This window comes from Chrysochloris asiatica, unplaced genomic scaffold, assembly GCF_000296735.1.
Source record: "Chrysochloris asiatica unplaced genomic scaffold, ChrAsi1.0 scaffold00424, whole genome shotgun sequence".
Lineage (NCBI taxonomy): Eukaryota > Metazoa > Chordata > Mammalia > Afrosoricida > Chrysochloridae > Chrysochloris > Chrysochloris asiatica.
Window position 1 is genome coordinate 614210 of NW_006408942.1, and position 12091 is coordinate 626300.

The window sequence follows — 12091 nt, forward strand, 5'->3', positions numbered from 1 at the left end:
GGTCACACCACTTGCTCACGGTTCTCTGTGCTGGGTACGTGTTCACCCTGAGATGCGGTTACACCACGTGCTCACGGGGCCCCTTGCTGGGTGTGTGTTCACCCTGAGGTGTGGTTACACCACGTGCTCACGGGGCCCCATGCCGGGTGTGTGTTTACCCCGTTGTACACAGGGGGCCTGAAGTGGGGCTCTGGGTGCAGCACTGTGCAGTATCTGCAGCCACGTCCTCCCATCACGCTGCACCCAGATGGGCCAAGATGTGAGAAGCAGCTCCCATGGTGGGTTTTGCTGAGTGTGGGGAGCCAGGCCTCATCCGACTGAGTGGGCTGACATAGCAGGCTGACTGACAAGCTGTCTCGTGGGAACCACACCAGAGCCTTTCTTCACTTTGTTTTCTTCTCACCTGTCAGCTGAGAACGAGAGCACGCCCATCCAGCAGCTGCTCCAGCACTTTCTCCGCCAGCTCCAGAGGTGAGTGCTCACGTGCGAGCCATGTGAGGGGACGTCACTGTAAGGGTGAGGTGTGGGGGATGTCACTGTAAGGGTGAGGTGTGGGGGGACGTCACTGTAAGGGTAAGTGTGGTGGATGTCACTGTAAGGGTGAGGTGTGGAGGGACGTCACTGTAAGGGTGAGGTGTGGGGGAACGTGACTGTAAGGGTGAGGTGTGGGACACGTCACTGTAAGGGTAAGGTGTGGGGGATATGTCACTATAAGGGTAAGGTGTGGGGGAGCGTGACTGTAAGGGTGAGGTGTGGGGGACACGTCATTGTAAGAGTGAGGTGTGGAGGAGACGTTTCTGTAAGGGTGAGGTGTGGAACACATCACTAAGGGTGAGGTGTGGGGGACATGTCACTATAAGGGTAAGGTGTGAGGGAACGTGACTGTAAGGGTGAGGTGTGGGGACACATCATGTCTGTGTGTGTGGTCTGTGGGACACATGGACTTGCCACTGTGTGTGGGAAGAATGGGGGACACATGTCACTGAGTGTGAGGAGAGTAGGGGACACGTGTGGGACGTGTACAAAGTGAGGGAGGCACGTCACTACTGCATGTGCGGGCTTTGGAACACATCAGTGCTGCATGTGCCAAGGGTGGGGGTGGTATATGGGACTTGTGGACACACCGCTGTGTGTGGGATCTGTGGGACGGACACATCATTGCTGTGTGTGTGGTCTCAGGGACACACGGACAGATCACTGCTGTGTGTAGGGTCTCTGGGACACGTGGACATGCCACTGTGGGGGGGGGGCGTGTGGCACACATGGACGCATTAATGCTACGTGTGTGCCAGGTGTGTTGGTCACGTGTGGACACATCACTATTGTGAGTGTCAAGCTTGTATAGGAGTCTGACTTATCTCTCTTTGACTCATTACTCCTTCTCTGGGTTTCGCAACTCACGACTTTGTAACAACAGTTCATGGAGAAGGGGAAGTAAAGCTAGGAATCAAACTGTGTCCCTTTTTTGGGGGGGGTCCACATGAGAGCTCCCGTAAGTTCAGTGTACTTGTATATGATGATACCGGCTGTGTAGTCCACCCTGCAGAGCGTGGGTCCTGAGTAACCGTTTCAGTGCAGTCTTGTTAATAACATGGTTAGCTGAAGAAAAGCAGGTGGTTTTTACTTCTTCCATGCCGCTGTAATAGAAATACCACAAGTGGGTGGTTATAACAAACAGAAACGGATTCTCTCTCAGTCCTGGAAGCTGGATGTCTGCAGGCAGAGCGCCCACCCTAGAGAAGGGGCCTCGTCTCCTTTCAGTGTCTGTAGACCCAGCAATCCTTGGAGCTCTCCACGCGTCTTTTCATGAGTCTTCCTCTGAATTGAGCTTCACAGGGCAGGGACCCCAGATCCAAAAGGCACGTTCTACTCCGGCTCCTCCTTGTGGTTGGTCGTAGGTCCTTCAGAGCTCTGCTCGCCTGTTTGATTGGTCTCAAGAGATTGCTTCTGTCTGGCCTCGTTAGTATCTTGAAGTGAGATTTTATAACATAGGAAATTATATTAGATCAGATCCCGCTGTGGGGTGATTGTGTCGTGTTAGGTCTCCTCAGAGGTGATTACTATTTCGTACCCATTAAACCACTGAGAGGCTGGCCCAGCCAAGTTGACTCACAGTAGCGATCACAGTTAGGAACCAGAAGTCAGAAAGAGCTAAACCAGGACTGTAAGGTAGATGCCTACTGCCTTCCCAGCACAATTCTCACAGAGTTGCCTTGTTTAGTGGGAGGAGTAAGCAGGGGCATTGCCGGGGAGGACAAGGGTTCTGATGAAGCTTTCTGGGTGGTTTCCTGAGAATGATTAGGCCACTTTCACAGGACACTCCCCTGTAAGCACACAGTGCTGTCTGTTGGCCCTCCAAAAAGTCACCAAGCAAAATGCCTTGAGCACCCAAGAAACTGCTGCCAGGACCTTTGGTCTTTTTTAATGTTTTATTGTGAACTATGTGCTCGTGTACATGGGAGAACATTAGTTTTACATTCATTCTATCGTATATCGTTTCAGTGCTGTGGTTACAGTCCCCTCCATGCATCATCAACCAACCAAAGGGTTTACCCTACAATCCTGCTCCCCGGTCGTCAGCACACAGCCCCTCTCCCTCTCTGGATATAAAGTTCCCAGCTGCTCCATCTCCACTTCAGCATCACTGCTTCTCTGGGTAGCATCCCACTCTCCGCTCTTCTCCCTTGATGGTCCCAGGGACCTCTGCCCCTAGACTGAAAAGTTAATCACTCCCCTCCTTGCTATAAAATGTCCACCTTTACATTTCCAACCCTCACAGTCAGTCCTGATAACAGTTATTCATTATTGCGTCACAAGAGACCTATTTGCATTTCATTTCATCAGCCCCACCTAGACAGATTGGCTACTACTCATTGGAGATTCTACCTTCCTCCACACCCTCTGAATCTAGGTTCCCTCTTGAAAGCTTGTAAGCCAGTAGCCCCTCCCATTTTGGGTAGCCAATGCCCAAGTTGCCCATCCCTGTCTACTCTGTGTATGGAGGGGGTGGGAATGATCTTCACTGTAACGATTTGCTCCCTCTTTTGAGCTACTGCATCCACAGGTGTAGGTCAAGTTCATCAAATTGTATCAGATGACTCTTTTTTTCCCCTCCTTTTTCTTCTTCTAGTTGAGCTCTGATATCTAGTCATTGAAGCCAGGTCAAGTGAGTGTTATCTGCAAGTGTGGGTGTTCTTGTGCATATGCCCTCTCTTCTTATCAGCTGGACACTTCACTCTCCACTTTAGTCCTCTGTGGCTATGTCACTGACTCTGGGCCAAAGAGTCCCCAGGCAGGACCTTTGCTCTTGACTGGACCCCTCCAACCTCTTGGTAGCTACTGCCTCGGTTGTGCTTTATCTTCAGGGTCGTCCTGGGAGAGCCCTGCTTCATCTATGATCCTTCCATACAGTGCTCCAGCGCGCGATCCCACAGGCTTTAAAGTTCCCTGAAAGCTCTGCTCTTGTCTGTAGCTCATCCGGACACAACAGCTTTGGCATCCAGCCCCAGCAAGTTAGCTCAACTTTCGTTTTTCAGTCAGAATCATGTAAGCGGAACCAATTGGCTCTTGTTTCTGCTGTTAATTGTCCGTCCTCTTCAGTTAGTAAAGATTTACACCCTCGGAAACCCTGTACAGGGTCGCTATGGGTCGGAACCGACTCGACGGCACTTAACAACAACAACTTCAGTTAGGGCACGCACAAGATTGTTTTGTAGTAAGTTGATATGGACGATTTGCCATTGTGGGCTTTGTCTTCAACACCTTGTGCAGTCTGAAAAGGGGTGTGAAAAGCATCAATTTCTTCCACCCAAATGTCACCATAAATTGAGTGTTTCCCTTCAATAGTGGCCGAATTCATGTTGTTCTGATAGGGATCATTTCAGACTAAGTCTTATCCTTCTTAGTGTTGCAAACTAGGTCCAGTTGAGACATACTGTAACAAGGTAGTACAAGTTTATCGTGGTGCAAAAAAATTTTTTTTGTAATCCATGCATTTTGCTTCATAATACACACTTTCTGTGAACTTTTTGAAGATCTCTCGTTCATTTTCAAAGGCCCGTGAAAAGAAGCACACAAGAAAGCAGGTGGTATAGACCGGGTGTGCAGGCCAGGAAGCCTTCACAGACACCACTGAGCAGGCCTGGCCCAGCCGTGCTGGCCACTGTGTGTCTGGCCAAGAACAATTTCTACTTTACCTCGCTGTCTGAGAACTGGCCGTCAGAAGGTGCTGATGGGGTGCTTGCCTGCGTCCCATGCCTTCTATGTGGCGTGTGTTGGGAGCAGGCTGGGTGGTCGTTGGAAGCCTGGCCCTCACGCTCTGGTCATGTAGTTGGGCCTTTTGTTCTGCTGGTAGTCACCAAGATGCCCGCACAGGGACAGTTGTGAAGTCTCAGAGCTGGGAGATCACTGTGCCCATGTCAACAGGCACACACTCACTCACACTCATACAAATAAATTTACCAGGTATGAAGCACCTTATGAAAGAAAGCTATGAAAGATTTGAACAGATGGAAAGGAAAGGATTATTTCTACTTAACTGGCTTCAAATGACCACAGCTCCTGATTGTGCAGTTGGTCGTTGGTGGCTCTGCCAGCTGCTTCCCTGTGGTCAGCGTCCCTCCCTCCTGCGGTCTGCTGACGATGGTCTCCCCCACCCCCCTGTGGTCAGCTGAGAGCTCAGCTTGCCCTCAGGAAGCAATCAATGCGCCCTTGCGTCCTCCTCATGGGAAAGGACCCCCAGACTGGTTCCCAGGGGTGTGGTATCTTCAGATGAGTCTTCTGATACTTCTGTGTTGCTCAAAACACAAGTCCTGCTTTTAGGTTTATGGCTGGTGTCCTCCTGCAGCTGAAATTCTAGAGGATTCTTTTCAGGGAGGGTCCATACATGCTTGAGCAGTTTCCACAAGGCGTTGCCATGTGTGTCTGTCAGTACACCCAAAGGGGTTGGGCTTCTAAGTTTCTTCCATTTGGGCCCTTGGCATCTCTTCCCGGAAGGTCACCAAAAGCTGCCTGTCACTCAAGTCTGTGGGTTTGCTGCTGGCAGGGGGCGAACTTGTGGTCCAGCTTTCCCTGGAGCCCTGAGGCTCGTGGTCTTCCTCTGCCAGGGGCCGCTCAAGTCTCTCTCCTGGCCTCCGTGCCGAAGCAGGCAGCACACCGGTCCCTCAGACAGCCTTGGGGCGTCAGAGCAATTTTCACAGCCGACAGAACCAGACATTGGTTTTGTTGTTGAATTTTCAGTGGGTCCAATTGCCTGTTACAACCAAAAAGGAGGAACTTCATGATTTTCTATTTAAGGACCAAACCAAATCTGGTTGACCACATCAAATTGTTAACTGTATCATTTTGGGATCCTGATTCTAGCGTTTTTCCCGTGACAACACTGATGTCTTTGTTGTCAGGAAAGATCCTCACGGGTTCTTTGCATTTCCTGTCACGGATGCCATTGCTCCTGGGTACTCGATGATCATTAAACACCCCATGGACTTCGGCACCATGAAAGACAAAATCGCGGCACACGAGTACAAGTCTGTCACGGAATTCAAGGTGAGTAGTCAGGCTCCGAAGGAGCTCTGGTAGCGTAGTGGTTACGAATCGGGCTGTGAACTTCACTATCAGCAGTTCGAAACTACCAGCTGTTCTGTGAAAGATGAGGCTTTCTGCTCCCGTAAAGATTTACAGCCTCGGAAATCCTGTACAGGGTCGCTATGAGTCGGAACCAACTCCACGGCCCATCACAACATAACAGGCTCTGTATGTATGTCTGTCTGTCCATCAGTCCTGAACGTTCCCATTGCCCTGCAGTTACAATCCTCAAGCCCAGCGTCAGGGGGAGGACAGCTTTTTCTGAGAGCGGCAGATGGATGTGAAACAGAGATTGGCTTGTTTGCCTGTGTTTCTGTGCTGGTATGAACAGGATGTGCCGGGTTTGGTCTGGCACAAGGCTGGGCACTTAGGAATGTGCTCTTGTTCTGTGGTAACTAGTGTTGGTTTGTGGAGTGACGCTCATCAGCTCTGAGAACTGGGAAGTGACGTGTGACTTGGAACTGGCTGTGGATGAGCAGCTGAGGATACAGGATAGAAGGACTAGCAGCGTCTTGTAGAGCTGGTTGTTGAGTGTTGTCCAGTCGGTTCTAACTCAGCGACTCTGTGGGAGGGGCTGGTGAGTTTGAACCGCTGACCTTGTGATCCCGTGCTTATCCTACAGCACCACACAAACTGGCTCAATGTGGTCTAGAGGATCCAGCCCTGAGCCCTGCACATCCCTCCCTGGGGGCCAGCGCGGCCGTCTCCTAGTGACCACAGCCACCCACACAAATCCTCCTCAAGTGTGTGTGTGGTGAGCCCGTGGCCGCCATGCCTACGCTGAGCAATGAGCTCCGTGGGCAGTGTGGTTGGCTGACATGCCACTGGGGTCTTGAACTTCCCTGTAGCGTGAGCCGCTGCTCAGTGAAGGGCCCTGGAGGCTCTGTGCGGAGACAGTAGGCTGTTAACACAAAGGTTAGCCCTTCATGCCCACTATGTGCACCTCAGGAATAGAAGGGGCTGTCTGCTCTTGTAAAGGTTCATCGTCTCGGCCGCCCTGTGCAGCCATGGGAGAGCGGCTCTAGCTTGTTTTCTACGGAAAAGCCAGAGCCGGGGTCTTACGACCCCACTGCCGACTTGCTCACAGAACTCAGTCATTGGGTCTGAGTCCCTCCCCAAGAGAGTGGAGGGAGAGGAGCTGGGAGGAGAGAGGCGGCCAGCCGGAGGCCTCGCTGTTCACTGGTGGCTTTGTCATATGTCCTCAAGAGTCTTAGAGCATGGTTTTCCTGCTGGGAGAGGCTGCTTGGGTCCTTTCCCAGGGCAGGGTCTGAGCGCCTCCTCCCTTTCCAGGCAGACTTCAAGCTCATGTGCGACAACGCCATGACGTACAACCGGCCGGACACTGTGTACTACAAGCTGGCCAAGAAGATTCTACACGCAGGCTTCAAGATGATGAGCAAAGTAAGGGACCCAGGCGGCCGGGCACACCCCCACCTGTGGTCTTGTCACCTCCATGGCCTGTCCCCGTGGTCGCGTGCAGCCTCTCCGGGTGGTCTGGGCCTACGTGTCACCTGAGCGGAACCCGCCAGCCCGGGCCCAGCCCGAGGCCTGGGAGCACGTGTGTCTGGGAGCCGGGTGCATGCCTGTGGGACATTTCCCGGGGCCTGGCTAGCCTGTGAGGTAAGGGGAGGAGCGTACCCCCGTCCTCTCGCTGCCCGCCTGCCCGCCTGCCCGCCGCAGCGCTAGACAGGTGCCGAGAGGGAGAGTAAAGGCGGCGGCGCTCTGTCCTTTCTGGTTCTAGGAGCGGCTGTTAGCTTTGAAGCGCAGCATGTCGTTCATGCAGGACATGGATTTCTCTCAGCAGGCAGCGCTCCTGGGCAGCGAGGACACGGCCGTCGAGGAGCCTGTGCCCGAAGTTGTACCTGTGCAAGTAGAGACGGCCAAGAGATCCAAAAAGCCCAGTAAAGAAGTTCTTAGGTAAAGGTGTGCTGGCCCGAGGCCCACGCCGGCGCCCCAGGTGTGCTCACCGGGCAAGCCGCGGCCTCGGGAGGCAGCCCAGTGCCCGAGACAGAGCAGAGCAGGCTGGGTGTGAGCAGAACCACCTCATGAGCACTGTCTCGGGGGGTCCTGATCCCCCCACCCTTCTGCAGCGGGCTGTCCTCATCTGCTGTGTGTCCGCACAACAGCCGGGACCCTCCTGTTCTGTGCCCCCATACAGCAGGTGTCCCTCCACACGCAGCAGGCTGACCCTCCTCTGTCCTGTGTGTCCGACCCCCCCAGTGAGCTGACCCTCCTCTGTCCCACAGCAAGCTGGACTTTTCTCAATCAAAGGATCCCTTCCCCCAGTGGACAGAGCCTCCACTGTACCCCCCCTGTCCCTTTCCCCGGGGGCTGACCTTCATCTGTCCTCTGTCCATAGGCAGCAGGCTGACCCTTCTTTGCTATGTCCCCCCACCCCCCACCTTCCTTCAAGCTGACCCTTGTCTGCCCTCTGCCTGTAGACAGTGTGCTCCTGACCCGCCTCTGTCATGTGTCCCCTCCTGTAGGCTGACCCTTGTCTGTTCTCTCCCTGCCCAGTGGGCACCTTCCTCTTGGGCAGTTCATTATACTCTGTCCCCACATGGCTGTGTTCTTGGGGGTGGGTTCAGGAGATGGAGTGGTCCCCTGCCTGCCCCCCCCCCCAAACTCTGCTTTCAGATGGAAGGGTGTGGGCAGCCCACCCCAGTAGCCTTTCAGATGGAAGGGTATGGGCAGCCCATCCCAGTAGCCCTGGTGCTACAATGGCTTCACCAGTCAGCTGCGAACTGCAGTGGTCCGCTATGTAAACCTGGCAACGATTCTGTGAGAGGTTACTGCTGCTCTTCCGTAAACTGACAACAGGGATGCCCACAGCACTTCCTCTCTGTCCTCTAGGGGCGCTGTGGGTCAGTGTGTTTCAGTTAGTGCCTGCTGCTGTCCGCTGACTCGCCCCCACATGGGAACATGCGGCCTTGGGCCCTGTTGAGGGGATGTGGGGGCTCTGGTCTCGCTGACAGCCCTAACTGAGAGAGTAGCTGAAACATCCGCTCAACTTTCTCCTGTTCCGGCCCCAGCTTGGGGCTCACCTGGGTCAGAGAGAGGTGGCAGGGCTGCCCTCACAGACGGCTGGGGGAGCTTGGCCCTGCCCACCTTGGTGGTGACTGCATGACTGACCCCAAAACCGACCTCAGTTGTACATCTCCTGGGGGCTCCTCTTTGAGCTCTGGCTCCAGTGCCACCCTCTGTATGAGCTTCGTCCGCCCTGGCTGTCACAGGCCACTCAGTGCTGGGCCGACCTGATACGTAAACTCAGGGCTGCTCTTTGGGGCTGACGTGTCCATCATGAATAGGACAGGTCCCTTAGCCATCAGACTTATTTATGGGGGACAGTCCCCTCCACTGCAGCTCTGAGCTCCCTGTCAGACTGTCCCCCTCGGCTGTTCCTCTGATGATGCTGTCACCATTGCAACCAGGCTCTGGTAGGGCTTCCCTTTTTTGATGCCAGTGTGATGGAAAGGGGACATGCCAGATGCTCACCTTGTGTACTGCACTTTGTCCCTAAAATTCTGCAATGTGTTATAATACGATGATCACTGTGCCAGGTGGTTAGTCAGAGCCAGGCTAGAGGCCGGTGGAGGGAGTGTTCCGAGCCAGACTCAGAGACCTATGGGTGGGGCTGGGTGTGGCTACGCCCTCTGCCGGTCTGTTCTCTGGGGGCGTGGCCATTGTGACTACAACCCCCCCCCCACTACTTCCTGGGGTGGGGCCACTGTGGCCACGCCCTCTGGGTACCTCCTAGGGGCGGAGCCGTCGTGACCACACCCTGTTCCTTCAGCTGCGTGTTTGAGCCGGAGGGGAATGCCTGCAGTTTGACTGACAGCACCGCGGAGGAACACGTGCTGGCGCTGGTGGAGCACGCGGCTGACGAGGCTCGGGACAGGATCAACCGCTACCTGCCTGGCGGCAAGGTACGGCGGAGGAGAGAGAGGCAGTGTTTTCCTAGTCTGTGGGCCGTTAACAGCCTGCATCCCAGAAGATAGGAAAGCTGCGGCAGGCACAGAGCCAAAGGCTTGCTTTCCATCACAGGATAGCCGTCAGTGCGTTGCCGCCATCCGCCCTCACCCCCACAGTTCTAGCAGTGTAACCACCAGGATCAGCGTTTCTGTGGGACCTACCGGGTACAGGCAGTGGTTCTGGGATGCCCCTCTTCTGAATTTGGCACCGTAGAGGCCACAGGTAGTGAGTGGGGTTTGGCCTGTTCTAGAGTGTTCCATGGAGGCTGCAGGCAGTGGTTCTGAGGTTGCTGCCCACCCCTCAGTAGGCGGTCCGGGGCATGCTGCCCCCCCCCCCCCCCGCAGGACCTCCTCCTGGGTACTAGCACATGTGGTCAGGTGTTCTGCTGGAAGTGTGGTTAATGTGGGGTACGGCGGGAGCTTGGAATTGCTGCATTGGAACTCACAGGGTCATCCGTCATTACTGTCCTCACCTGCCTGTGTCCCCAGGGTGAGGACTCACTGCCCTGACACAGCCACCCCTCAACATGGGACATGAGGCACAGGTGCAGTATGACGTCCAATGGTGGCCGAGAAAGAAAGGGGCACAGGTGACATCTGTCTTCAGAATATGCAGTTCTGACCCAGAGTGACCAAATCATGAGGAGGCTTTAAAAAGTTATAGGAAAATTCCATTCTTCTCTAAACTCATTGAAGTCCCCTCATTGTCATTTCAACATGAGATCAGTATTTTTTTAAAAGGTTGATAATTTCAGGAGTTTTTACGTTAAGTCTTTGAAACTGCTTCTGGATTGTGGCTGTCAGGAGCGCTGAAGTGGTTAGACTTGGGACTTTGGTTGAGTGCCGTCGGGTTGTTTCCACTCTTGTTTGCTCTGTGCCTCGTCCTGCGCCATCCTCACGATCGTTGTTCGGGTAAGCCCCTGGTTGCTGCCCCTGGGGTATGAATGGGGGTCTGTAGCTGTTTCTCTTCAAGTTGTACTCCCCCAGCAAGGAAGGCCCCAAAAGCTTGACTTCGGTCATGTCATTACTTTGAGGCGGCAGCTCATGCCTTCCAAACCGAGGGCTTCATCTTTTGGCTCTGTGTCTGACAGAGTTCTACTGCTGTTACATAGGCTTCAGTGGCAGGAGTGGGCGTGCCAGGACACACCTGTTGGTGTCCACACAGAGTTCATAGGAGGAAACAGCCCCCAGAGTGCTTGTCATCCGCATCCACGCACACGCTTCCAGCTCTAGCTACCCTTGTCTGCTCATTTCCTCATCAACCAGACACCATGCTTCATAAGGATGGCCTCCTCACGCTGGGCCTGGACACACTCCTACACAGCACCCGCCCTCTCGATGCCCACCTGCTCTGCCCTTAGACACACACCCCTCCTCCACGTCTCCTTTACCCACTGCCCCTTAGACACTCGCCCGTCCATCCCCTGGCCTTACCCACTCTCCCTTAGACACCCACTCCTCCTCCACGTCTCCTTTACCTAATGTCCCTTAGACACCATTCCCTCCATCCCCTGGCCTTACCCACTGCCCCTTAGATACCCGCCCCTCCATCCCCTGGCCTTACCCACTCTCCCTTAGATACTCGCTTCTCCACCCCCTGTCCTTACCCACCTGCCCCTTAGACACCTGCCCCTTCATCCCCTGTCCTGATCCACTGCCCCTTAGATACCCACTTCTCCATCCCCGTCTTAACCCATCTGCCTGCTATCCTAACTGTCCTTACACACCTGCCTCTTTTCCTGGGTTGTTCATGACTCAGAATTGCCAGGGGTGAGGGGCGTTGGGTTCCAAATGGAAGTCAGCTTTCGTGCTGGGGACACACCTGCTGTGTGGGGTACCGATTGGCTTCATCTGCTGTAGCTCCGGTCAGTTTGAGGCCCAGGAGCCATGTGTAGGACTTGTGTTGATCAGAGGAGCCTTTGTGCGAAGGCCCCGACCACGGCCTGGCTGGGTCAGGTCAGAGAACTGCGCCTAGGTGGCTGTTGGACTTGTGCAGACCAGACTGCCTGGTTGGCCCAGCCCTCCTGTGTCTGTCTTCAGAGCCCGTCAACTGTGGGACTCAGCCAGGCTTCCCTTGCAGATGGGTTACCTCAAAAAGAATGGCGATGGGAGCCTGCTGTACAGTGTGGTCAACGCAGCCGAGCCCGACGCCGAAGGTGGGTGCTGTTGCCTTTCCCTCTTTGCCTCCCTCCCAGCTGTGCCCAATAACCAACGGCTGAGGGACTCATGCCGGCTCCAGAGGCTCAACTTGGCGCACAGCTCGCTGGGTGCTGTGGCAAATGTGGTGTTCCAGTCCAGGCAGGGCTGCTTCGTTAAAGCTGCGTGTTAGTGCCTCTTCCTGTCCTTTAAAGGCTGTGGCCCACAGGAATGTTCTAGAAGGAAAGCCCCATGTAATGACATCTAGAAAAGGACTGCGCTAGCATTTGAACCGAACACACAGCACACACACTAGAATGTGCACCACACACTCAGCACACACTAGAATGTGCACCACACACTCAGCGCACACTAGAATGTGCACCACACACTCAGCACAC

The 12091-nt window shown here is 54.5% G+C and overlaps 1 protein-coding gene across 1 annotated transcript in view; it reads left to right on the top strand.

Annotated features, from left to right (window-relative positions):
• The window catches only part of BRD9 (bromodomain containing 9), a 32839-nt gene that overhangs the window by 3194 nt on the left and 17554 nt on the right, over positions 1–12091 (top strand). Inside the window, exons 4-9 of the mRNA XM_006876903.1 lie at positions 411–471; positions 5400–5544; positions 6874–6984; positions 7385–7500; positions 9377–9509; positions 11635–11710. Coding sequence (XP_006876965.1) covers positions 411–471; positions 5400–5544; positions 6874–6984; positions 7385–7500; positions 9377–9509; positions 11635–11710 — 642 coding nt within the window. The remainder of the gene's footprint in view (positions 1–410; positions 472–5399; positions 5545–6873; positions 6985–7384; positions 7501–9376; positions 9510–11634; positions 11711–12091) is intronic.